Source organism: Macaca thibetana, chromosome 15 (genome assembly GCF_024542745.1).
Source record: "Macaca thibetana thibetana isolate TM-01 chromosome 15, ASM2454274v1, whole genome shotgun sequence".
Lineage (NCBI taxonomy): Eukaryota > Metazoa > Chordata > Mammalia > Primates > Cercopithecidae > Macaca > Macaca thibetana.
Genome location: NC_065592.1, coordinates 104,687,717 through 104,714,838, shown reverse-complemented (window position 1 = coordinate 104,714,838; position 27,122 = coordinate 104,687,717). Strand labels below are relative to the sequence as shown.

General features: G+C 45.0%; 2 protein-coding genes across 2 annotated transcripts in view; one reads left to right on the top strand and one right to left on the bottom strand.

Moving 5' to 3' along the window:
• Nucleotides 1-27,122, bottom strand: part of SUSD3 (sushi domain containing 3) — a 401,112-nt gene that overhangs the window by 322,846 nt on the left and 51,144 nt on the right. The gene's annotated exons all lie outside the window — the stretch shown is intronic.
• Nucleotides 1-27,122, top strand: part of IPPK (inositol-pentakisphosphate 2-kinase) — a 62,629-nt gene that overhangs the window by 27,021 nt on the left and 8,486 nt on the right. Inside the window, exons 7-11 of the mRNA XM_050761554.1 lie at nucleotides 1,578-1,636; nucleotides 3,618-3,690; nucleotides 6,109-6,388; nucleotides 9,107-9,257; nucleotides 9,934-10,036. Of these exons, the coding sequence (XP_050617511.1) occupies nucleotides 1,578-1,636; nucleotides 3,618-3,690; nucleotides 6,109-6,388; nucleotides 9,107-9,257; nucleotides 9,934-10,036 (666 nt within the window). The remainder of the gene's footprint in view (nucleotides 1-1,577; nucleotides 1,637-3,617; nucleotides 3,691-6,108; nucleotides 6,389-9,106; nucleotides 9,258-9,933; nucleotides 10,037-27,122) is intronic.

Sequence of the window (27,122 nt, the reverse complement as noted above, 5' to 3'; positions counted from 1 at the left end):
GTTTTCACTGTGATTGCGGCTGTTGGTTTTCAAGGTTCCCTTGGAGCTAGAGATACGGGGATGGGAATATGGCATTTAAAGTGCCAACAAGCTCACTGATCTTGCTTAGATTTAGCTGTTTTTCTTGAATAAATGTGTCCTGGATTGTTGCAAGTCTATGGTCAATTTCCAGAGTTCAAAAATTTTTGATTCTGACATTTTTTTTTAACCGGTTTTCTGATTGCCTTTACAGAGGAGAGAATTTCTGGAGGTCATTGCTCCACTATTTCACCAACATCACCCGTTCTTTTCTTTGTGGTGTGATTACTATCTGAGCTCTTAGGGGAAAGACAGTCTGTGAGCCATATCCCTTAGGATGCGATTTTCATGATCACCATTCACTTTCAACATATGTGACAGATGTTTAAGAAATACTTTTTACTATAAAGCACTACCTGCTCATATAACTGGTAACATATGACATGGCATGAATTGGATAACCTGCCTTCCCAGGCAACTCATATTGTCAGATATATTTGCATATCTTTCCAGACTTCTTTCTGTGCCCACAAAAATATGCATGTAATTCAGGTGGAAATGAAGTGATGTCTGTCCACGTGTTCTAATGTTTACATGCCTGTACGTGCACACACACACTCTTGCAAAGCAAAAATGGGGTCATGCCATATGTACTTTTTCTAATTGCTTTTTTCATTTAATCCTTGAGGATTGTGATATATTCTTTAGGGCTTTTTCAGTGCATATTTGGATATATGCATGGATATTTGCACATAAGCTTTTTTTTTTAAAAAAAAAAAAAAAACAAAATTGACGTTACACTGTATCCATTGTTCTGCCAGTTGCTTTTTTCCTTTGAATAAATTTTTGTGACTTTTAACTCTACCTCTTTCTGGTAGTGGCTGCATATCATTTGTGCATTTCTTCATTCAATAAATTGCTTGCTGTGTGCTGGCCCCACTAGTGGATGGGCTGTGATTTATTTAGTCATTTCCCTACTGATGAGTGTCTCTCTTGGTTTCAGGGTTTGCTGTTGGCAGGAAGGCTGCAGTGCACATTCTTGTCTCTGTACCTTTGCCCTGTGCTAGTTCTTCTAGGTTCCTTGTAGATTTGCTGAGTCAGGGAACATAAACATTTTAAAGTTTGGTGGATACCAGCAAGTTGCCTTTCAAAATGTTATGCCAACTTATCTTCCCACTGGCAACATGAAATTTCTTGTTAAGGACACCTTCCCTGTTACTGGATATTGTAACTTCTGAAGGTTTGTTACTCTCATTACCAAAATTTAGCCATGTAATTTGAAGGTGTTTGCCGCTGTCTTCCCTGCTCCTGTGAAGGGCTGGCCTGGGGGCCACGCCATCTCATATCTCACAGATGGGGCCAAGGTTTCTTTGAATGGAAGTCAAGTGGCTCCCTCCCCCACTTAGCGATGTGCACCTGCAGAGGTGGTGGCACCTTTTCCGGGGCAAGGCTGCAGCTCGTCTTCATTGTCTTCATCACTGATGCTGTTCTATGTTCGGCTGGCACAGTGCAGTCACCAGCGCCAGTCACCTCATGCCCTCCTGTTGGTGTTTTCACAGGTAGCCACTGGGAAGTGGAGGCAGATCAGCAGATACTGTCCCCTTGATCTCTACTCAGGGTAAGAGAACGCTTCTCCTTTGCCCCCTTGTGTCACGTTCCCTGGAGATGAGTGGGGCGGGGGCCAGTGCCTGGTGGGGGGTGTTTCATGAGGTAGGAAGCAGGGGAGGGCCGTGTTCTGTCTTCAGGGCTCTCTTTTGCCATCAGCGCTGTAGACGCTTGTGGCTTTGTGCTCCGCGCCTTGTCTCTGTGCTCACTGTTTGAGGTGCTTGCTCACTTTTGGTTGTTCCCTCATCCGAATTGTGATCAGATTTGTCTTCTACTTGTGTCAGAAATCAACTGGTGCTCAGCCTTGACCTCCAGGCCTCAGTCTGGGCCTTCATAGTTTGGTTGTTTGTACCTTGGATCTCTGCCTCCTCTGTGGATATTAAAAAGTCTGCTGCTGTGGTGGCCATTTCTGCCCCGGCAGGGCCTGCTTGCAGCCTCCGACCAGGTGCCTGGGCTCTGCTGCCCACCTTGGCGCTGCCTCCACGCTCCCCAGCCTTCAGAGCTTTGCTGTGCATCCTGCACACTACTTTCCTGGGTCAGCTCAGACTCCGGTCCTGCCAGAGCCTGTGTGGTCAGGAAGGCGGTAGTGGCTGGGAGCTGGGGAAGGTCAGTCCGCAGCGGGGCCTGGGGGCCTGGCGAGCAGGCCCTGGGGCAGAAGGGGCAGCAGAGGGAGCAGGCAGGGCTGAGGGTGGGAGCAGGTGGAGGGAGGTGGGACCTGGGACTCATGGCAGTGCCCTGCCCCGATTCAGGCCCCCCCCCCTCGTCACACCCCCAGGAGAGAGTCCCTGGCCACAGGGCGATGTAGATTTGTGAGCCTTTGCTGTCCTTTTTGATCAGCACACAGCTCCTCTTTCCAATCTCCTTTCCCTCCCTGGGACCCCCATTACTGCAGAGCTGTTCTGGTGAGTCCGAGTTTTCTTACTCCGCTGCGTGAGTTTCCTTCCTCTTTCCTCCCCCGCTGCCCTCCAGCCATTCATTCTGTGCCCCTGCCCTTGTCGGCGCTCAGCACTGCCTCTGTGTGCGCGCCTGGCCGCCATGTCAGTGCTTTCGGTTAGATGCCCTTGCAAACTTCCTGGAACAAAGATTGGACACAGAGTTGTCTTTGGAAGTTAAAAAGTTCACAGACACTGGGAATGCTCGTTCAGAAGGCGGCACCAACACCGCTCGCTCCAAGGCTTCAGCGAGGCTGGCGGTGCGCTCACGCGTGGGTCCCATGTGGATTTCCCTGTGCACCTAAAGGCTGTGAATTGTGAAGCATTCAGTAATAAAGATTCATTGTTGAGAATTTATTCATGTGTCAGAACATAAGTAGGGAACCCTCCCTGGAATGTTGTAGAATGCAGGCTTTTAGGAGTCAGCTAGAGAGTGCGTGGATACTGGGAGCCTTTCTGAATGCGTGCTCATGGGCTGTCCCCACTGGCAGGGTCAGGCTCGCGTGCTTGCATGGGCAGCTTGGCCTCCAGAGGTTCCTCTGTGGGGGTGGGGGAGGAGGCCAGCCTTGCAGCTCCTCGCTTGCAGGGCGAGGGCTCCCTGGGGCTCTAGCCTCTCCCTGGCTCCCGGCACTCCCTTCATGGCCCGTCACAGGTCTCCTGCCACCCCTGAGCCTTTGGAAGTTGCGGCAGGAGGAACAAGGGAGGCAGAGCAGCCCATAACCCCTCTCGGGTCGGGCTGTGGTGCGGCTGGTGGGGTTCCCACTCCCGTGCCTCAGTTGGGTCCCTCACATCTCCCGAAGGCCTGGGGTCAGGGCCAACCCCCACATCTTTAGTGAGCGCGTGTCAGGCTGTGGAGCTGTGTCTGTGACCGTCCGGGGAGGGAGCCCATGGTGGGGCTGTAGTGAGGAGAGAATGTCACTGTTTGGACCCAGCTGGACCCTAGGTTTCCCAGCGGCCCCTAGGAAAATACCTGGCTTGTCCTCTGAGCCACGAGCAGGTGTGTGTGCAGGGACAGGTCAGTTCCAGCTGCTTTTAAAGCATGTTAACACTTTTCCCTTTTAGAAACAAACAGAGAATGCACTTTGCCTTGAAGAGTTTGCTGCAGGAGGCACAGAACAACTTGAAGATATTTAAGGTAAGAGCTGCTTTGATTCTACGGTGGTTTCAGGGTGGGGCCGGCGAAGGTTCAAGTGACCTCACAGATGAGGGTGTTGGGCTGGGCTGCACGTCGTGTGTGCTGGACATCCCCTTTGGGGTCCTCATACCCCGACTGGTTCACTCATCACCTGGGACCTTCCAGTTCCAGACCTGTCTTTCCCTGACCTTTTTCTGAGCACGATTCCACAAACACAGCATCTGAGTGACCCTGGGTTGTCCATGACCCTGCGGTGCTTGACCAAAGCCCCAACAATTGCGGGGTGGGCCTTGGTCTCCCCTGATGAGCAAATGGGTGAACCGTGGGTGAGGATGACTCTAGCCCTATCTGGGCTGGCATCATCTGGCCTGCTGCTGGCAGTGGTGTCCAAGGGAGAGGAGGTGGGGGTGGGGCCAGGCAGGATTGGGGCATCTGCAGAGGAGAGGCTGTTGGGGAGGGAGGGGATGAGATGTAGGGCAGGGCAGGCCTGGGTGGCAGTCAGAGTGCCGGGCCCATGTTGGACATGCATCCTCTGGGGTCCCCGTTGTCATCACCTCAGTCCCAGTTGTAGTCTCATGATCACACATAAGTGACACCTGGGGACAGAGTCCTGGACTCCCTGCAGGAGCTGACAGCCATCGAAGGTGGATCCTTCAGAGGAGGCAGGGCTATTGAGCGTGGGCCTGTCAGCTTCCTATGTGCCGTGGTCTGGATGAGGCGACTGGCGAACCGGAAGCCCTGGCCCCTCTCCTTGCTGCTGCATGTGGTGGTGTCCTGCTGCCTGGCTGGCTGCCTCTCAGCACTGGGCAGGTGGGGCCTGCTCTTGACCTGCCTCCCCAGGTCTTGGTTGGAAACCCATGGTGCTGGCTGCTGGGCAAGTGAATCGGCTTCATTCCCCGTCTGCCTCCACCTTCCCAAATCCAGGAAAGGATGGCATATTTCACAGTAGCTTTTATTTCATGTTTATATAATTTATTTTTATAAACTCAATATTTAAACCCTGAAGATACATTCTGTTTCATCAGGGATTTGTTTGAAGCCTATCATAAGGCTGGCATATTATCCCAGGTGGACCCTTTTCTGGCCCCATCTGACCTGCACCTAAGGTCTCTGGAACTCTGGCTGTCTGCTGCTTCTGTTAAAATCAGCATGGAAAAGTCCCGAGGATTAGGATTGTTTCAAAAGAGTTGAAAAGGGGATGGATTAAGAGAAGGGATGCAGAATGATTTAAGATAACACGTCACGCCGCCAAGGCATGTTACCTACTGTGCGTTTCATCAGCTCTCCCGCCGATCTCGTCCGGTTCAGTATTAAAAGCCAGCAAGGCAGAAAACCCTGAAAGCTCTGAAGTTCCAGGTGTGGGCCAGGTGTGGTGGCTCACACCTGTAATCCCAGCATTTTGGGAGACTGAGGTAGACGGATTGCTGAGGCCAGAAGTTCAAGACCAGCCTGGGTAACATAGCAAAACCCTGTCTCTACAAAAAAATCAAAAAATTAGCTGGGCGTGGTGGTTTGCACCTGTGTTCCCAGCTACTTAGGAGTCTGAGGTGGGAGGATTACTTGAGCCTGGGAGTTGAAGGCTGTAGTGAGCTTTGATTGCTCCATTGCACTCTAGCCTGGGCAACAGGGTGAGACCTTGTCTCAAAAACATTAAAAAATGGTTTTAAAAATACATAAATAAATAAATAAATAAATCAGGTTTAAAGAGTTGGTACTTTCCTGGGGTTGGCCGCTGTCAGGGGCCTTTCTCCTGGGCACCCCCCAGACCCCCATGAGTCATGTGTTGACTCCCCCAGGCACGGCAGCAGATGTCATTGCCTGTACCCTGGGAACGTGTGAACCTGAATGTTGATGATGATGTAAGGAGTTTCTTTGCTGGGCTTCATTTAAGCCAGCAAATGCCAGCAGCTTCTCCCACCATCTGGCTCAGCTGTACCAACCAGCACTGGGGTCACCCTGGGTGTGGCCTGAACCCCAGGACACACTTGTTTGCGGTGCTGGTGCTGACGGCTGTCCTCATGTTTGTCTGCTCAGGGCCAGAGCCAAGGCCCTCAGGTTCTTGAGTAACTGGGCTGGTGGCTTTGGGAGTTTGTCACTTGTGGTGAGCATTTGCTCTCGGCTTCTGAAGGTACTGTGGATCATTGTCTGGGGGGCGGTGGTCAGGCCAGGGCATTGCTCTTTAGTTTTTGAAACTTTCCTTCCTTTTCATGTCTTGACGTTTGGTGCTTGGTTGATAGCACAGCCCGTGAGGGTGGATTTCCCTGGAGGAGCCGGAGTATGCAGTGGCCCCAGACTGGGTCGACAGCATCAGGGCCCTTGGCTTTCACCCACTGCCTGGCCTGCTGGTGGTGAGGACTGAGTTCTTTTCCTACAAGCTTGGTGGTTTGACGTTTCCCTCTCTCTTTTCCCTGCCTGAAGAATGGTGAGCTGATTTATGGCTGCAAAGATGCCCGGAGCCCTGTGGCTGACTGGAGTGAGCTTGCACACCACCTGAAGCCGTTCTTCTTCCCTTCTAACGGCCTGGCCAGTGGGCCCCACTGCACAAGGGCTGTGATCAGGGAGCTGGTGCACGTGATCACACGGGTGCTGCTGAGCGGCTCGGACAAGGGCCGGGCAGGCACCCTAAGACTGGGGCTCGGGCCCCAAGGCCCGCGAGTCTGTGAAGCCAGCCCTTTCAGCAGGAGCCTTCGCTGCCAAGGTAGGGCCCAGCCTTCCCCAGGTAGGCGGTGGGGGCCACAGGGGCCTTGGGACTCTGCAGTCTCCATGGGTGGCCAGGCGGTCAGCAGAGCCTCCTGGGGGATCTGGGGGATGCCACCTGGTTACACCAGGGCTCCCAGCACGGAGCTTCGCCGCCTCTCACCCCCAGATGCAGATTCCCTTTCTTGCCTTTTATCTGTATCTGTAAATAGCAGGACACATTTGGGCTGTAGGATTTCCCTCCAGAATATCATCCATATGTTGTGGTCCTCTCTGGTTTGTTGAATGTTTTCAACCATGTTTTCTATCATGTTGGAGCCTCATTGCAACCGTGGGGACAGGTTTTCCTTGGCTTGTTCCTTAGATGGGGAGAATTGAGGCACAGAAATCCTTCAGGGCTGGGTCCTACCACAATGGGGTGTCTTCACAAGTCTGGGGTGAAGACATAGACCCGTGGGGACTTTGAAATGCAGGACACCTTCCTTGCAGATAGGAGCCGGGCCCTGGCTGCTGCTGCGTGTCCTGACGTCTCATGAGCTGACGCTGCCTGTGATTCTTGGCAGCCCTTGGAGACCCCATGGTCTCTGGGAGCCTGAGATAGTTTGAAGACAGCAGTCCTGCTTGTGTGCAACCAGAAACCCACCCACACCCTAAGCCCTGCCTTCTTTTCTGCTATCTGTGCCAATTTTTTCTTTTGTTTTTTCAAGACAGGATCTTACTGTATTTACCCAGGCCAGAGTGCAGTTGTGTGATCTCGGCTCACTGCAACCTCCGCCTCCTAGGTTCAGGCAATTCTCCTGCCTCAGCCTCCCGAGTACAGGTGTGCACTGTCACACCTAATGTTTGTATTTTTAGTAAAGACAGTTTCGCCTTATTGGCCAGGCTGGTCTCGAACTCCTGACCTCAAGCAATCTGCCTGCCTTGGACTCCCAAAGTGCTGGGATTACAGGCATGAGCCACCATGTTTTCTTATTACAAATGAACTTTGTGGGGTTTTTTTTTTTCTTGTTATGAAAGTGATTCCTGATCATTTCAGAAAATTTTGTTAAAATTATGCCTATAATCTGGGCACATAACTGCTTTTAAGGAAGCAGACTGTGTCTGGAACGACAGATGGCACCAGTTGCTGAGGTGGTCTGGGGGCACCAACAGGAGGCGCCACAGCACCCCAGGGCTCCTGCAGACCTTTTTGGACATGGACACAGACAGAAGGGAGTGGAGCTGGGCCCCAACTGCTGGGATGTGCAGTTTAAAACAATAAGATCATACTCTACATGTCATTTTGTAACCTGACTTTCTTTACTTAATTAGCATAAATCTGTATCTGTATCACCACATATGTATGTTCTTTTTTTATTATTATTCTTTTAAAGACAAGGTTCTGTTGCCCAGGCTGGAGTGCGTGGTGTGAACTTGGCTCACTGCAACCTCCACCTCCTGGGCTCAAGGGATCCTCCTGCCTCAGCCTTCTGAGTAGCTGGGAGTATAAACACGCACGACCACGTCTAGCTAATTTTTTTTTTTTTTTTTTTTTTTTTTTTTTTTGTAGAGATGGGGTTTCTCCATATTGCCCAGGCTGGTCTTGAACTCCTGGACTTGAGCAATCTGCCGGCCTTGGCCTCCCAGAGAGCTGGGATTACAGGCGTAAGCCACAGCGCCTGGTGATCACATGCATTTTATTCAACTTTTAGTGACCATGTATGGATCTGCTGTAATTTTAACAAATCCCCTCTAGTTGGGCATGTGAGCTTTTACTCCCGTTCTCCTGCAAGTTGGCATTTTCGTGTCGGGTCCTACAGACATCTGCAGGTGACTACAGTTTTCCCCCTGCACGGACACCTTTCTTACTGTGTCTTTGCCTATAGTTTGGTTCTTTGTGGGAGATGGTTGCTCCCTTCAGTGGGAGGAGATGATCTGGGACTTGGTACCTCCCAAGCTCACTTGGCAGCCGGTACAGCACAGGTGCCAGACAACTGTGAGTGGCAAGTGGAGTTTTGTTTCTGCCTCTGTCCTACGATATAACAGGTCCTTGTCAGTGGCTTTGACCCGTCTGTGGCTCTCTGTGGCTGGTTCTGAGCTTGCGCCTGTTGCCAGCCCAGGTCTTCCCTGCCTCTCACTGTGGGCTCGTGGCTCTGGACTCTGCAGACAGTGTCCTGGGGTTGTCCTCCGGTAGTGGTCTTGCAGATTTAGGATGTCAGCAGGATCTTTAGAAATTCCCTGCCTTGCAGTTGCAGTGGGTCAAGATCGCGCCACTGCACTCCAGGCTGGGCCACAGAGAGTAAGACTCTGTCTCAAAAAAAAAAAAAAAAAAAAAAGAGAGAAGAAAGAAATTTTGTGTCCTGACTTAAAATGAGGATTATATCTAAACTTAGATCATAAAGTGACTTCCAGGGCTGCTGTGGTAGAATCTAAAAGACATTCTGAGAGTTGTGTTGGGAGAGGAGAGGCACGAGGCAGGACGTATGCGTTTCTTGCTCTCTGCTTTGTGCTTGGCCTGGTGCATCCAGTGTGGTCCAGGCTCGCTCCAGCTCCAGCAGCTCTGTGAGGCGGGAGCGTCATCTCATCTGTCCTTAGCGCCAGTCCAGGGTCCAGTCCTTGCCTGTGGCGATGCCCGTATGGCGGAGCCCAGGATGAGCCCTGCGGTCTGCGCCGGCCTGTGTCTCCCTCCACGTTCTTTGATAATCAACGTGCTCTCGTTTTCCCCTGATGTTCTCGGTAGGAAAAAACACCCCAGAGCGCTCGGGGTTACCGAAGGGCTGTCTTCTGTACAAAACCCTCCAGGTGCAGATGTTGGACCTGCTGGACATCGAAGGCCTCTACCCTCTGTACAACCGGGTTGAGCGATACCTAGAAGAGTTTCCTGAGGAGAGGTGAGGTCGGGTGGTCCCCGTCTTGGGCAGCCCTGAGAGGAGACTGTGGGGGTGGGCAGGGTAAGAACGTGCCTCCCAGGGCACAGCTTCCCAGGAGGACGAAGCACACCGGCCACTCCCAGCCCCAATCCTCTGCTCCCCGGCGCCGAGGCCTGGCTCTGGAATGTAGTGCCTTGTGAAGGAGGAACAGGGTCACTTACTGCTTTCTGGAGAAGAAAGCTCATCTGTGAGCCTGCTAATTCGAAACCCCAGGTTGGGGACGAGCCTGCAGAGGGCAGTGTTGCTCCACGGCTGAGCAGCATCCTGCAGGCCCTTCTGTGTCAGCTGAGCCTCTGTCGTGGGCTTTCGGTGCCAGTCACTGGGGTCCACACCCGCGGTGTCCAGTTGGGGCCAGGATCCTCTTCCTTCCTCGCTGGAATTCACTTGTGTCTCTGACTCAGGATGCTACTTGTCATGAACAGGAGAAGGCTCAGCTTCAAGGCTCCCTGGTTCTGGTCTTGCTAAGTTCTGTTTAAAACCTTGATGTTTAACATGAGGGAGATACATCTGTTAGGTGTTTTTCAAAACAAAATGTGTGATGTTTAGTGGTGCTGGGCTTTGTAGACTGTGTTAGCAGTTTAAGAAACAACCTCTGTGCGGCGTTGTCATCCTGTTTTTATTGTGCTTTCTTCTTCAGAAAAACCTTACAAATAGATGGGCCTTATGATGAAGCATTTTACCAGAAGCTGCTTGACCTTTCCACCGAGGATGACGGGACAGTGGCCTTTGCGTTAACGAAGGTTGGCAGACCCATCCAAAAACTTGTTGTGTGATGCTTAGATTCTTAGCACTAATTTTTTTTTTTTCCATTACCTACCCCTGAGGTTTAAAGCAGAAAACCTGGGATGTAAACAAAGTGGCTGAAGTTTCTCCCAGATGAACCGGGGCAGGTGGTGGTACATTTAGGTTTTAAGGGGAATTTCCCTAGGTTGAATTCTGCCCTGGCCCGTTCCTGGTGGGATCAGGCCCCAGGGGCGGCCAATCTGCAGTCCATCTGTGTGCCTTCTCAGCAGCCCGTAACAGGCTCTCTGCCAACCATCCCTTGCTGCAAGGCCCTCGCCAGGGCCCTGGGACCCCACCTGTGTCTCTGCCCTGCCCCGGCTGGATGCGGGCAGCTTCTTTCCCTTAGAACCGAGGCCAAGGGACAGCCTGCAGGGGTCTCTTAGGGAAGAGGACTGGCCCTGCACTTCCTGGGTCTGTGAAATTCAGAGCTCCATGAGCTTGGATAGGAAAAAAATGGCATCTTCATTTTCACTAAGCTGTACCTGGAATTTAGCATTTCTTTCCATTACGAAGGTGGCAATGAGCCTGTGGGTTCATCAGGACCCAGGACTTTGCCACTAAGAGAATAAAAAAACAGACTTTCCGTCTCACACTGTAGCTGCAGACGCTTCGAGATGTGGTTTATTCATCACTGCATGAAATGTTGCATATTAGTATGGAATACATTTGTTTTTAAAAATATTTTGGCTCAGCACTTTGGGAAGCTGAGGTGGGAGAATTACTTAAAACCAGAAGTTGGAAGCCAGCCTGGTTAACATAGTGAGACGCCCATCTCTGCAAAAGAAAAATACAAAAATTAGCTGGACATAGCGGCATGTGCTTAGAGTCCCAGCTACTTGGGAGGCCGAGGCAGGAGGATGCAGTCAAGGCTGCAGGGAACTGTGATCATACTGCCGTGCTCCAGCCTGGGGGACAGAGCAAGCCCCTGTCTCAAAAAAAAAAAAAAAAAAAAAAAAAAAAAAATTGGCATTTTACATTTTTGCCACCTGTATTTTATATTACACGTTTAAAAATGTTATCCTGGGCTGGGCGTGGTGGCTCACGCCTGTAATCCCAGCACTTTGGGAGGCCGAGGTGGGTAGATCAAGAGGTCAGGAGATCGAGACCATCCTGGCTGACACAGGCAAACCCCGTCTCTACTAAAAATACCAAAAAATTAAGCGGGCGTGGTGGCGGGCGCCTGTAGTCCCAACTACTTGGGAGGCTGAGGCAGGAGAATCACTTGAACCTGGGAGGCAGAGGTTATAGTGAACCGAGATTGCACCACTGCATTCTAGCCTGGGTGACAGAGCGAGACTCCATCTCAAAAAAAAGTTATTCTGAGAGAGGCCCATAGGCTGTACTAGGCTGCCAAAGCCTTCACAGGACAATAAGCAGTGAGGAAACCTGTTCTGGAGCGAGCTGGTGCTCCCCCCTGCGTGTGCGTGTGCTGCTGCCTGGAGCCCTGGGACCTGCTTCCCCTGTCCCGTTGACGTGTCCGTGGCTCACACTTGGGAAAGAGTCCTCGGTGCTTTCTTTAGTGGGGCTGCAGCTGTCAATGTTTTGAGGAGGCCTGAGGATGCCTGGTAGAGCCTCAGGTGAGCCTCTGACGCGAAGGGCCACAGGGATGTTAGCAGAGGCCCAGGGCAGAATTGTCACCCTGGTGAGGAGGGTTCCAGGTGAGAAGAAAGCAGGGCACCTGCCTCGTGCTGCCTGCCACTTGGGTGCGTTGATTTAGGTATAATAAACAGCAGCATGGCGGGTTTTTCCCAAGAAAAGAAACAGGACTTTATTTCCTTTTTTATGTATTTCTGTATTTTTCAGTTTTCCACAAAATAAGTATGGTTTACTTTTTAATTTTACTTTAATCTTCTAACCTTGTATGTAAATGTAGTCTTATAAGCAGCTAAAGCAGCCGTCACTTAACTAACAGAATGGCTAAGATGAAGGCATTGAAACACCACCAACAGGTGCAGAGAAACTGGATCTCTCATCTGTTGTTGATGGGGATGGAAAGGACACAGTCACTCTGGGAAACAGTTTGGGAGGTTCCTACGCACTAAACATGCAACCACCCTGTACTTGCGCTCCTGGGCATTTATCCCAGAGAAATGAAGACTGACACTCACCAAAAAACCTGTACGGAAATGTTCACAGCAGCTCTCTTTGTAACAGCTAAAAACTGGAAGCCGCCCCTGTGTCTTTCCACGGTGACCTCCAGCGGGTCAGACAGACCGTGCATTCACACCACAGAACTCTGCTCAGCGCCAAAAAGGAACGGACTCTTGCTAAACAGCCCAGGTGGATCTCCAGGGGACTTTGTTGGTGACAAAAACCAATCCCCAGAGGTCACACTAAATGATTCTGTGTGTATAACATCCTTGAATGACAAAGATGAGTGGTTGCCAGGGGTTGGCAAGGAGGAGCAAGGGAGGTAGATGTGGTTATAAAAGGTCAAACCAGGGGATCCTTACGGTGACCATACTGTTCTGTATCTTGACTGTGGTGGTGGTTGCATGAACCTACGTGTGATCACACACACACTCTCGCACGTACACACTTGCATATATGTAAAACCCGAGATATCTGAATAAGATTGTGGATTGTATCAGCATCACTCACCTTGCTGTGATATTGTAGTTTTGCAAGATGTTACTTGTGGGAGAAACGTGGCTTGAGGACTCTCCGTGCTGTCATAGAAGGGCCTGCTTTTTCTCTTGTAGGAAGTTAGCTTCTGGTAATTGAACCTGAAGAGGGTAATTGTGAAGCTGAAGCTGGGGAGTAGGCTGAGGACATTCCTTCCTACACAGAAGTTCTTGCACTCATATTGTTTATCGAATTGAACCCTGTAGGCTGGGCGCGGCAGCTCACGCCTGTAATCCCAACACTGTGGGAGGCTGAGGCAGGTGGATCAGTTGAGACCAGCCTGGTCAACATGGCAAAACTTTGTCTCTACTAAAAATACAAAAATTAGCCAGGCATGGTGGTGCACGCCTGTAGTTCCAGCTACTCAGGAGGCTGAGGCAGAAGAATTGCTTGAACCTGGGAGGCGGAGGCTGCAGTGAGCCAAGATTGCGCCACTGCACTCCAGCCTGGGTGACAGAGCGAGAGTCCATCTCAAAAAAAAAAAAAAAAAAAAAAAAAAAATTGAACCGTGTACCTCTGAAGAAAAGAGGGAATATTGTCTTCATTTCAATGCTCAGGAGACCGAAGCCCCCAGTAACTCTTGCTTTTGTCTGTTGTGTAGTATCTGGTAGCAGGGTTCAGCAGACATTTGTAATGTCTGGTCCCTGTTGCAGGTACCCTGCCTTGCCACTGTAGCTCACAAGGATCCATGGAGAAAACATGAGTGGGGCTGAGTTCCAGGAAAACAAAAACAGGAGGTGGTGGGCTGCATTTGGCCCCCAGCCCATAGTTTTCTGACCTCTGTGTACTTTTGCTTATTAGTTTTTTATTCCATTTTTTGCTCTATGTATTTGGAAGTTAGTCCTGTTTCCCTTTTTTGGTGTCTTGTCCTGTTTGATCCTGCATATTTAAAGTCTAATCAGTTATTTCATACTCCGAGTCCCCACACAATATAAGGACTTGGGACACTTAATTCCAGTTATCTCTCCAAACTTACGTGCAGTATTGTTTTGTATTCTGTTTGTCTTTGTTTTTTTTTTTTTAAGTCATAATTTAGGGTATTATTTTACACAGGTTTTTTTTTTAGATTTATCCATGTGGTTTTCCCTATCACTGCCTAACATTCTTGGAGCTTAGATCTTTCTCCATTTTCCTTTTTTTCTGTGACTTTATTGAGATGTAATTTATATACTATACAGTTTACCCACTTAAAGGGTTCAGTGCAGTGGTTTCACTGTATTGAAAGATAAGTGCAACCATCAGCACAGTGGATTTTAGATTTGTATCACTTCAGTAAAAACCCTGTATCCTTTAGCCATCATCCTATTGTCTCCCCATGATCCCCAGCCCTAAACAACCACCTGTCTGCTTTCTGTAGACTTGTCTCTTCCAAATATTGCCTATAAACAGAGTCACTGAATGTGTGATTGTTGTGGCTGGCTTCTTTCACTTAGCCTGATGTCTTCAAGGTTCATCCATGTTGTGGCATGATCAGTACTTCATTCCTTTCCATGGCTCAGTAATAGTCCATGGGGTGGACATATCCATTCATCCATTGATGGACATTTGGGCTGTTTTTGCTTTTTGGCTGTTATCCTCAATGCTGCTATCAATATTTGGGTACAGGTTTTTTTGCATGGACGTGCGTTTTCACTTTTCTGAGGTAATATGCCTAGGAGTGGAATTGCTAGGTCCAGTGGCACTTTTATGTCTAAATTTTTGAGGACCTGGGCAGACTTTTCCAAAATTGCTGTATGGTTCGATCTTCCCACCAGCAGTGTATAAAGGTGTGTTTATTTTTTTCACATCTTCAGCAACACTCAATAACGCTTGTTATTACCTGTCCTTTTGATTTTAGCTGTTCTCGAGGGTGGGCAGTGGTATCTTGTAGTTTTGATTTGCATTTCCCTGAAGACTAAGAGCATCTTTTCATGTGCTTGTTGCCCACTTATAGATCTTTTTCAGAGAAATGTCTATTCAGATCCTTTGCCCACCTTTTTTTTTTTTTTTTTTTTTTTTTTGAGATAGGGTCTCTCTCTGTCACCCAGGCTGAAGTGCAGTAGTGCGATCTCAGCCTCCTGAGTAGCTGGGGCTAACTGTAAGTGCACACTTACAGTGCACACCTGGCTAATTTTTTGTATTTTGTTAGAGACAAGGTTTCACAATGTTGCCCAGGCTGGTCTTGAACTCCTGAGCTCAAGCGATCCACCCACCTTGGCCTCCCAAAGTGCTGGGATTACAGGTGTCAACCACCGTGCCCAGCCCCCTTTGCCCACTTTTTGATAGTGTCATTTATCTTGTTGAGAATTCTTTGTGTATTCTGGCTACTAGACCCTTATCAGATACATGATTGGCAAATATTTTCTCTATTCTGTTGTCTTTTTACTTTCTTGGTAATATCTTAGATATACAAACATTTTTAATTTTGTTGAAGTACAGTTTAGTTTTTCTTAGGTTGTTCATACTTTTGGTGCCATATCTAGGAATTCATTGCTAAATAAATCTAAGGGCATGAAGATTTCCCATGTTCCCTTTTAACAGTTTTATAGTTTTAGCTCTTATAGTTAGGTGTTTGATCCATTCTGAATTAATTTTGTATGTGATTTCAGGTAGAGGTCCAACATCACTCTTCTTTTTTTCAGACAGAATCTTGGTCTGTCACACAGGCTGAAGTGCAGTGGTGTGTTCGTAGCTCACTGCAGCTTCAAACTCCTGGGCTCAAGTAGTCCTCCTGCCTCAACTGCCCCTGTAGCTGGGACTACAGGTGTGCACCATAATGCCCAGCTCCAACATCAGCCTTTTCCATGTAGATATACAGTTGTCTCACCTTTGTTTTTTTTGAGACAGAGTCTCTCTCTGTCACCCAGGCTGGAGTGCAGTGGCACAACCTCGACTCATTGCAACAACCTCTGCCTCTCAGGTTCAAGTGATTCTCCTGCCTCAGCCTCCTCAGTAGCTGGGACTACAGGCATGCACCACCATGCCCGGCTAATTTTTTGTATTTTTACTAGAGACAGGGTTTTGCCATGTTGGCCAGGCTTGTCTTGAACTCCTGGCCTCAGGTGATCTGCCTGCCTCAGCCTCCCAGAGTACTGGGATTACAGTTGTGAGCCACCACACCTGGTCAGCACCATTTGTTGAGGAGACTATTCTTTCCCCGTTGAGTGGTCTTAACATCCTTTTTGAAAATCAGTTGACCATAGATGTCTGGGTTTATTTCTGGATGCTCAGTTGTGTTTCATTGATCTATATGTCTGCACTTAATGCCAGTACCCTGTCTTGAGTACTACTGCTTTTTAGTAGGTTTTGAAATGGGGAAGTGTGAGTTCTCTAACTTTGATCTTTGTTTTCAAGATTGTTTTGACTATTTGGAGCCTCTTGTAATTCCATATGAATTTTAGAATCAGCTTCTTCTACAAAGAAGCCAGCTGGGATTCTCATAGGGACTTGGGGAATCTTTGAGTCACCTTGGGCAGTAAGTCTTTTGATCTATGAACATGGGATGCTTTTCCATTTATTTAGATCTTGGTTTTCTTTTGACATTATTATTTAGTTTTCAGAGTGTCAAACTAAGGTTTTATGCTTCTTTGTTAAACTTATTTCTAAAATATTTTCTTTTTAATGCTGTTGTAAATGGAATTGTTTTCTGAATTCCATTTTCAGATTGCGTATTACAGGTGTAATCAGGTGTAGAAATACAATTTGATTTTGTATATTGATCTTGTAGCCTGCATCGTTGCCGAGTTTGTATGTTCTAATAGTTTTTTAATGGATGTTTTAAGGATTCTATTTAAGATCATGTGTGAATAGAGAGAGTTTTGCTTCTTCCTTTCCAATTTGGATGCCTTTGATTTATTTTTCTTGTGTAATTTCCTGACTAGAGCAATGTTGAATGAAAATAGTAGGAGTAGACATCCCTGATTTGTTCTTGGTCTTATGGGGACAGTGTTCAGTCAGTCTTTCATCATCATGTGTGATGTTAGCTGTTTTTGTCAATTCCTTTATCAGTTTGAAGCAGTTCCCTTCTCTTCCTGATTTGCTGAGTGTTTTTATTCTGAAAGCATGTTGGATTCTGTTAGATGCCTTTTCTGTATCATTTGAGATTATCATGTGGTTTTTGTCCTTTATTCTGTTAATGTGGTGTATCACATAAATTTATTTTTGGATGTTAAAACCAACTTTGCATTTCTGGGCTAAATCCCACTTGGTCCATGGTGTCTTGTCCTTCTTATATGTCGCTGGATTCAGTTTTTGATTATTTTATTGAGGATTCTTACATCCATATTCTTAGTGTGTAGTTTCATTTTCTTGTGGTATCTTTGATTTTGGGATCAGGGTGTAACACTGGCCTCATAGAATGAGTTGGTGTGTTCCAGCCTCTTCTATTTTTTGGAAGAAGTTGAGAAGGATTGGTGTTAATTCTTCTTTAAATATTTGACAGAATTCACTAGTGAAGCCATCCGAGTCTGGGCTTTTCTTTGTGGATAGTTTTTTGATTTTTAATTCATTTTCTTTGTTATAGGTCTAATCATATTGTCTGCTTTTAAGTCAGTTTTGGTAGTTTGTGTCTTTTTAGGGAAGTGTTCAGTTGATCTAAGTTGTCTAATTTATTGGCCTACAGATATTTATACTTTTCTTCCTCTTGTTGAAGAATATTCTTTAGAAGCTGTATTAGTGAAGGGTTTTTGGTAAATTCCTCTGTATCTGAATATATTTATATTTTGCCACAATTTTGAAACTAATTTTTTTCTGGGTGCACAGAAGGGGTTGATTTCTGGGGTTTTTTTTTTTTCTTTATAGCACTTAAACGTTTCATACAACATCTGGTTTTTGCTGTTAAGATGTCTTTTGTTAGTGTGTACTTGCTCAGTAGGTAATCTGTCTGTCCTCTCTGGCTGCTTTTAAGGTCTTCTCTCCCTCTTTCTTGTCCTTTTGACATTTCAGTGCAATGTAATTTGGGTGTGCTGTGCTTTTTATTTTTCCTGTTTGGTGTATGTTATGCTTTCTCTATTTGTAGATTTATGTCTTTTATTAGTTCTCAAAAATTCTCAGTAATTTTCTCAAATATTTTCTCTTCTCCATTATATTCACTTCTTCTGGGACTCTAATTTGACGTATGTCAAACCTTATTTTATCTTCCACACATCTTAACTGCTCTTTCATATTTTTAATCTCTGTGTCTCCTTGTGCTACATTCCAGGTGCTTTTCTTTTTTTGGCCCTATCTTCAGTTCATTGATTCTTTCTTCAGCTGTGTCTAATCTGCCATTTCACTTGTTTGTTGAGTTTTCCATTTCAGTCGTTCTTTTCTTTTTCTTTTTCTTTTTGAGATGGAGTCTCGCTCTGTCGCCCAGGCTGGAGTGCAGAGTCGCAATCTTGACTCACTGCAAGCACCGCCTCCCGGGTTCATGCCATTCTCCTGCCTCAGCCTCCCAAGTAGCTGGGACTACAGGCGCCTGCCACCACGCCTGGCTACTTTTTTGTATTTTTAGTAGAGATGGGGTTTCATTGTGTTAGCTAGGATGGTCTTGATCTCCTGACCTTGTGATCCATCCTCCTCGGCCTCCCAAAGTGCTGGGATTACAGGCGTGAGCCACTGCACCCGGCCCCATTTCAGTAGTTCTTTTTTTTTTTTTTTTTTTGAGACGGAGTCTCGCTCTGTCGCCCAGGCTGGAGTGCAGTGGCCGGATCTCAGCTCACTGCAAGCTCCGCCTCCCGGGTTTACGCCATTCTCCTGCCTCAGCCTCCCGAGTAGCTGGGACTACAGGCGCCCGCCACCTCGCCCGGCTAGTTTTTTTGTATTTTTAGTAGAGACGGGGTTTCACCATGTTAGCCAGGATGGTCTCGATCTCCTGACCTCGTGATCCGCCCGTCTCGGCCTCCCAAAGTGCTGGGATCACAGGCCTGAGCCACCACGCCCGGCCCCATTTCAGTAGTTCTATCTTTAATTTCTGAAAGTTCCATTTGGTTTGTTTTCACATCTCTTTCGTATTTTTTGCTAGTTCCTTGTGGCTTGTCTATTTCAAAGTTCTATCTTTTATTTCTTTAAGCAATTTATGAAGTTATTTTATATTCTGATGTCAGATACAATAAAACCTTGGTGGTAAAAAAAGAAAAATCTCTTATTTTGTTTGACTCATCCATGTTGCCATGCTTGATTTTGTTTGCCTTGTTGATTTGTTTGATCTTAATCTACAGGAATCCTGGAGACCCAAATAGGGGATGCCTTCTTCCAGAGAGGATAGGGATCCTTGGCAAAGGAGAAGAGTCTCTGGTTTAGATAGATCCTCTACCCTGTGGTTTATTGCTAGAATCAGTGTCCTATAGGACAGCTCAGCCTTACCAGTTGCTTCATGCTCAAAACTCTAGTTGCAGCTCTTTGTGGGTGGGTGGTGAGAAGAGAGGGAGTTCAGTTAGGGATTTTCCTTACCTTATGTAAGCCCAACAATACGTTAAAAGGAGCGGTTTCAGGGATCTGGTTGTTTTGTAGAAGGGCTGTTGGATGTCCTCCATAATCCTGTCTCTTTAGTGTGTTCACACGATTGTTAGTTACTTAGGTGTTGATATTAATTTGTTGGTATTAATGTTGACATTCACATGTTTGTGCATCTACCTTTGTGCACTTAACGTAGCATTTCTGTAAGACAGATTTTTAGATTTAAAGTTGCAGGGTTTATTTTTGATAGATCCTGTCACATTGTCCTCCCCAAAAGATTTTACTAATTATATTCCTTCTTGCAACAATTGAAGACAGTTTCCCCATGCCCTTGCAAACACTAGATATTACGAATACTTAAATTTTTTATTTTAGTTTTCTAAACTTTTGCTTCATTAATCATTGTGAAGTAACAGCAAATACAGAAAAAAATATACAACCCACTGACTTGTCACAAAGTAAAAATTCTTATGGAACCACCACTTATATTTGGACATGGAACACTGGCAGCGATCAGAATTCCTGTTGTCCCATCCAACCAGGCCTTTCTCCTTCCTCCCAGGGTTAACTATTGTACTGACTTGTATCCCTGTAGTTTAGTCAGTCCTGTTTTTGAACTTGACATACGAGATCATGCTGTATATGCTCGTGTCTTCTGTTTGTTTGTTTTTAGCTCTGTATAACATTTATGAGATTCACCTTTGCTAGTGCACCCACTGCCACATTTCTATTTACTTTAGAGCGATCCATGAATGGATATATAGTAAGTCCTTTCTCAACATCATTGACGGGTTCTTGGAAACTGTGACTTTGAGTGAAGTGACCTATACCGCAGGTCCTCAAATAACATCATTTTGTTCAATGTTGTTTTATTATAATGATGAGAAAAAAATGGTTTTGTTTTTTTGTTTTTTTTGAGACAGAGTTTCATTCCATCGTCCAGGCTAGAGTGCACTGGCACGATCATGGCTCACTGCAGCCTTGACCTCCTGGGCTCAGGTAGGTGATGCCCCCACCTCAGCCTCACAGGTCGCTGGGAAGCACAGACATGTGTCACCACGCCTGTCTAATTTCCTTCTTTCTTTTCTTTTGAGCTGGAGTCTTGCTCTGTCACCCAGGCTGGAGCGCAGTGGTGCGATCTCAGCTCACTGCAACCTCCGCCTCCCGGGTTCAAGCAATACTCAGCCTCCTGAGTAGCTGGGATTACAAGCACCTGCTAATTTTTGTATTTTTTAGTAGAGATGGGGTTTCACCATGTTGGCCAGGCTGGTCTGGAACTCCTGACCTTGTGATCCACCCGCCTCAGCCTCCCAAAGTGCTGGGATTACAGGTGTGAGCCACTGTGCCCGGCACGCCTGGCTAATTTCTTAAATGTTTTGTAGAGATGCAGTCTTATTATGTTGCTCAGGCTGGTCTCCATCTCCTGGGCTCAAGTAGTCCTCCCGCCTTTGCGTCCCGAAGTGCTGGGATTACAGGTGTGAGCCACTGTGCCTGGCCTAGTTTTGTTATACATTGTTTGGCTTCAAGTCACAGTTTGCCAAGAACCTAGTGATGACATTAAGTGAGGACTTAGTGTACTACAGTTTACCTGTTCTGCTGTTTTATGAACATTTGGGTTGTTCCTAGTTTTTGGCCGTTAAGAATATTCTTGCACAGATTTTGTGTACATGTGCACGCATTTCTCTTGGATATATCCCTAGGAGTGGGATTTCTGGGCCACAGGGGTGAGTATACTTAGTTTTAGTAGCTACTGTAAAACAGTTTTACCTGATTATGTTCCCTGCAACAGGTTAGGAGTCACCTGTGCTCCGCACCATCTCTTACACTTAGTTTTGGGTCTTCTGAATTTCAGCCATTCTGGTGTGTGTGTAGTGGTATCTTGTGATGAGATTAAGTACCTTCTAATATGTTTATTGGATTTTTCCTTTTGTGATCTATTTAAGTCACACTTTAAGTCTCTTGCTCGTTTTTTGGTAGAGTTGTCTTTTTCTTACTGATTTGAAGGCATTCTTTGTATGTTCTGGATAGAAGCCCTTTGTCAATTTTGTGTCCAGTAGGTATCTTTTCCCACTATGTAGCCTGTCTTTTGACTGTTAATGGAGTCCTTATAAGAACGCTTCATAATGTTAAGGTAGCCTAATTTACCAGTCTTTTTCCCATTTAAGAAGTCTTTCTCTGCCTTAAAGTCCTAAAGATATTTTCCTACTGTATCTTTAGAAAGTTTGTTGTTTTATCTTTCACATTTTGTTGGGTGACTGTCTGAAACTGATTTTTGAAATGGCAGGAGGTGGGGTTTTATTTCCTTTTCAAATGGAATTTTCCTGGCATCATGCAATTATGAACACTATAGAGTCATAACAAGCCTTGATATCTGACAAATCCTTCTGTCTTCTTCAAGCATATCTTGGCTGTTCTCAACCTTTTGCATATCTACATGAATTTGAGAATCACCTCACTCAGTTCTGCAGGAAAAGCACAAACAAACTGCTGTCCCACAAAAATTAAAAACTAAAAAAAAAAGCCATTGAGATTTTCATGGTGTAGCATTAAAATAATGACGAGTGTTGAAATCTATACAATACTGAGTCTTCCAACATGGACATTTAAACTTTTATATATACATTATTCTGATAAAAATGTTTTATGGTTCTCTTCAGAGAGGTCTTATATTAATTTCACGTTATTTGATGGTTTTAGATGTAAATGGCATCTTTAAAAAGATCTTACTTTAAAAGTGTTTGTTTGATTATGCAGTAATGAAACTGGTTTTTCTGTTTTGACCTTGGATACATCAACTTTGCTCACTTATATTAATCCTAACGATTATAGTTTCTTTTGGATTTTCTTTATATGTAATCATAGTCTGTGAATTTGATGTTTTCCCTTCCCAATATTTATACCTTTCACTTCTTTATTTTACTTCACTTTATATAGTTAATTTGTGAGAGTATGAATTTTAGTCTTGTTCCAAATCTCAAAAGCATTTTACCATCAAGTAAATTGTTTATTGTAGGTTTTTTTTGTTTTTCCTTAAGTGGCTGACATCAGATTAAAAACGTTTGTTCCCTTCTTTTCCTGATTTATTAAGAGGATTTTTAAAAATCAGGAGCAGATGTTGAACTTTATCAATGCCTTTTCTATTTCTATTGAGATGATCATATGATCAAAATATTTTCTGTTAATGTGGTGAATTGCGCAATCTGTTGTGATGTGTTCTTTCTCTGCATGATGCTATTGGGTTTGCTAGTATTTTGTTTAGGGATTTTTGCAGATGTTTATGAGTGATAAGAACTGTGCTTTCTCTTTTTGCACTGTGTTCAGCCCTGGTGTCGAGGCCTAGGCCTGCCCATAAAACACTTAAAAGATCGTCTGTTTATTCGTTCTCTGTTCCCTGGAAGAGGTGGATTAACAACGGCCGGGTTCAGTGGCTCACGCCTGTAATCCCAACACTTTGAAAGGAGGCCAAGGTGGGAGGACCACTTGAGCTCAGGAGTTCAAGAATAGCCTGGGCAACATAGTGAGACCTCGTCTATACTAAAAATAATAAAAAATCAGCCAAGTATGGCGATGCATACCTGTAGTCTCACCCACTTGAGAGGCTGAGATGGAAGGATCACTTGAGCCCTGCAGGTCAAGGCTATAGGTAAGCTGTGATGGTACAACTGTGCTCCAGCCTGGGCAACAGAACAAGACCCTGTCTCAAAAAAAAAACAAAAAACAAAGGAATGGTATTATTTCTGACTTAAATGCTTTGTAGAATCAGATGTGAAACCAGCTAGGCCCCCTAGTTGTCTTTGTAGGAAAGTTTCAAATTTTAGTAAGTTGCATTTTTCTATAAATTTTTTCTGTTTTCTGTTTTCAGAATTTTGGCATATGATTTGTTGGGCAATATTATTTTATTATCTTGTCATGTTTTATAGGATCTGAAGTATGCTCTTTTATTGCAGATGTCTGATACTTGATTTCTCTCCCTCTCTGCTACTGTCTGAATGTTTTACCCTCCTGCCCTGCCGCCAAATTTATATGTTGAAATCCTAACTCTGAAGGTGATGGTGTTAGGAGGTGGGGCCTCTGGGAGGTGATTAGGTCATGAGGGTGGAGCCCTCATGATTTGAATTCAGGCCTTTATACAAGAAACCCCAGAGCGCAAGCCAGCCCCTTTCACCATGTGAGGTGACAGTGGAAAGAGGGCTGTCGATAAGTCGGCTCTCCCCAGATAGCAGATCTGCTAGTGCCTTGGTCTTGGACATCCCAGCCTCTAGAACTGTGAGAAATAAGTTTCTGTTGTTTATAAGCTTCCAGTTTTGGGCATTTTGTGATAGCAGCCTGAAGGGGCTAAGACACTCTTAATCATTCCCACCAAGAGTTTAGTTTCCTAAGAATCAACTTTTGATCCATTTGTACTGTATGATTGTTTTCTGTTTGATTAATTCTTGATCATTTCCTTTTTTCTATTAGGCTAATTTTTTCCTTTTGTAACTTCTTCCTGATATGGATGCTTATCCAAGTTTCAGCACCTTCTTTGTTCTAAAATGTGTATTTAAAGCTATATATTCCTCTAAAAATGGCTTTGGCCACATTTCACAAGCTGTACTTTCAATATTCAATTAAAATATACTCTGATAACAATGAACATTTCTTCTGTGACTCATGGAAATATTTAGAAGGGAATTAATTAGTAAGCATGTGAGAGTTCTTGTTATCTTTTTTGTATTGATTACTAGCAAAATTACATTGGAGTGAGAATAGAGTCTAAGGGATCCTGTGGCATTTGTTGAGATTGCCATTTGATCCTTTGAAATTTTTTGTGGCTTTATTAATTTTTAAAAATAATGTTTCTATGTGTGCTTGAAAAGGTAGTGTCTTCTTGGCTGGGCATGGTAGCTCACGCCTGTAATCCCAGCACTTTGGGAGGCTGAGGTGGGTGAATCACCTGAGGTCAGGAGTTCGAGACCAGCCTGGTCAACAAGGTGACATGCTGTCTCTACTAAAAATACAAAAATTAGCCAGACATGGTGGTGGGCGCCTGTAATCCTAGCCACTCGGGAGGCTGAGGTAGGAGAATCCCTTGAACCTGGGAGGCGGAGGTTGCAGTGAGCTGCGATCACGCCATTGCACTCTAGCCTAGGCAACAAGAGCGAAACTCCATCTCAAAAAGAAAAAAAAAAGAAAAGGTAGTGTCTTATCAAACGTTGGGTATGGCATTTTAATCTGCCTATTAGGCTAAATTAATTGTTTTGTTCAGATCTGTAATCGTAATGATTATATTGTCTGCTTGTTCCGTAAGAAGTATGGCCAGAAACTTTCCATGATAATTTTGAATTTGCCTATTCTTACTTATCTTGAGGCTATGCTATTAGCTGCCTCAGAGTTAGAACTGTTACATCTTCCTGGTGAATTAAAATGTTCATTTTGGTGTCATTTACCATTTCCTTTAAATTTTTATTTTTATTTTTTCTTTTTACCATTACATAATATGTCCATGTAATCATTTAATCAGTTTCAAGTGTCCTTTATCTCTGGTTATACTTTTTGTTTCCTTTGACTGATTGTAATGGAACTTCTCTAGGTTCTTTGGTTTCATATTTGCACTATGTATCTTTTTCCATCCTTTCATTTTTAACCTTCTGTTTTTGTATTTAAAATGTGTCATATAATTGGGTTTGGTTTTTTATTCATTCTGACATTCTGTCTTTGTTATTTTATTAGACTTACACTACAGCTTAAATTTAAAAAAATTTTTCTTACCTATTTTAGGTTTCTGTTTCTCTTCTCGGACAGTCTTTTGGCTTATTTGTTTATTTATTGAGGCGGAGTCTCGCTCTGTCGCCCAGGCTGGAGTACAGTAGCGCCATCTTGGCTCACTGCAAGCTCCGCCTCCCGGGTTCACGCCATTCTCTTGCTTCCGCCTCTCGAATAGCTGGGACTTTGGCTTATTTTTTATTTATCATTCCGTGTCCCCGCTCTGCTTGGAAGTTGTAGAGGCCTTTACTTTTTTTCTAGTGGTTATTTTAGTTATTGCCAGCAAGCAGTTGGCTTATTAAAGTCTAATATTATTTAGTACTTTTACCCTCTTCTTGGACAATGCAAGGTTCTTAGAGTACATTTTACTGCTGCTCCTGACTTCCATTGTTATTGTTGTTGTGTATTTTATTATTTTAAACTTAAGGAGACATTCTTAATTTTTTTTATTACAGGCATTATTCATTTACCCATGTATTTATTTCCCACGTTGCCCTTCATTCTGGCCTGTATCTCTGAGTGTGTGTGTGTGTGTGTGTGTGTGTGTGTATATATATATATGGGATCATTTTGTTCTTGTCTGGAGAGCACTCTTTAATATTTCCTTTAGTGTAGGTCGGCTGGTGATGAGTTCTTAATTTTTGTTTCATGGTATGTATAAATGATATTTTTGGAGGCTTTCTAGAATCTGTGGCTTGATGTCTTTTTTTCATTTTAGGAAAATATTAGCCTTAATTTTGTCTTGTTTTTGCCCATTTCCTGTTTTATTTATCTTTATTTTAATTTTTGTGAGAGATGGGGTCTAACTCTGTCACCCAGGCCGGAGTGCAATGGCATGATCATAGTTCATCATAGCCTCAAACTCCTGGGCTCAGGGGATCCTCCTGCCTTAGCCTCCTGACTAGCTACAGAAGCATGCCAGCATGCCCGGCTTTTTAAAATGTTATTTTATTTTTTAAGAGATGAAGTCTTGCTATGTTGCCCAGGCTGTTCTCAAACTCAAGGCCTCCTGCCGTGACCTTCCAAAGTGCTGGGACAGGCGTGAGCCACTGTGCGTGGCCTTTTTCCTCTTTTCTTTTGGATTCTAATTACAAGTATGTTGGACACATTCTCTTACTTTTCTATGTCTTGTAGCCTTTGCTTTATCTTTTCTCGGTTGTATCCTTTCCATGCTTCATTCTGGGTATGTTCTTGTGGTCTGTCTTCCAGTTTATCTGGTATCTTTAGCTTTCCCATTTTCTTACCTCTGCCTTGTTCCTTGACCCCAAATTATTACCTCTTTTTGTCCAACCCGTATCTTCAGGTTTAGAAAACTCAACTCGGTTTAGAAAACTAGTTAATGTGGTAGTGTTATGCTTCCTAAATAACATTTGCATTTTAAAAAGAGTGAATAATGTGGGAATTGCAGGTGTTTTGGAAGAAACAGTGGAAGAGACTTCAAACTCTTTGGACCATAGTAGTTAGCTGCCCCTCAGCGTATGCCAAACGTTGGTTTTGCCAGTTCTTCACCTAGAGCTACAGCAAGGATAACTGTTCCCTCCTTGTAACCCTAGCTATACCACCACAAGGGGAACCACAATTAGGAGAAATGCTAGTTGGTCTTCTGTCAATCATTGTTACATTGATTGAAATTATCCCCATCCACCTGCATGTCTTCAGTTTTTTCTTCTCTGCTGTTTAATCTGTTGAATTCTTAATGTCTATTTCTGCATCTTTTTTGTTCTAGAATCTCTGAATGATTCATTTTTATCATTTCCAGTTCTCCCTGAAGTTCTCAGTTTTGTCTTTGATACAGCATGTGTGCCTGGCACCTCCAATAGTTGGAATCCATGCATGTGTGTTTCTTTCTACTATTGTGGGTTTTTCTTTTTTCAATGGCACCTTTTTCTTTTAATAGACTTGTTTTTTAGAGCAGTTGTAGGTTCTCAGCAAAATCAAGTGGAGTATGTAGCTTCCCACAGACCTTCTCCCCCATCGTGGTTTTATTTTTGCTGGTTTCCATTCATGTCATCCTGTCTCCTTGTGTCTGCATAGTTTTGCTTGTGTGCTAGAAATTGTATTTGAACAATTATTTTAGAAGTAACTTGAGGCCTAGGATCATAGGCCTCGAGAGAATTTTAGGTTTGTTTCTATCAGAGGCCTGGGAAACACTAGCAGCTGGAGTCATTTTAATTCATTTTTGATGGTTTGGTCTCTTTGAAGTAAAACTGTAATTCCTGGTAGGGCCTGTTGACTTTGGCTCACTTCTACTCTTTTTTTTTT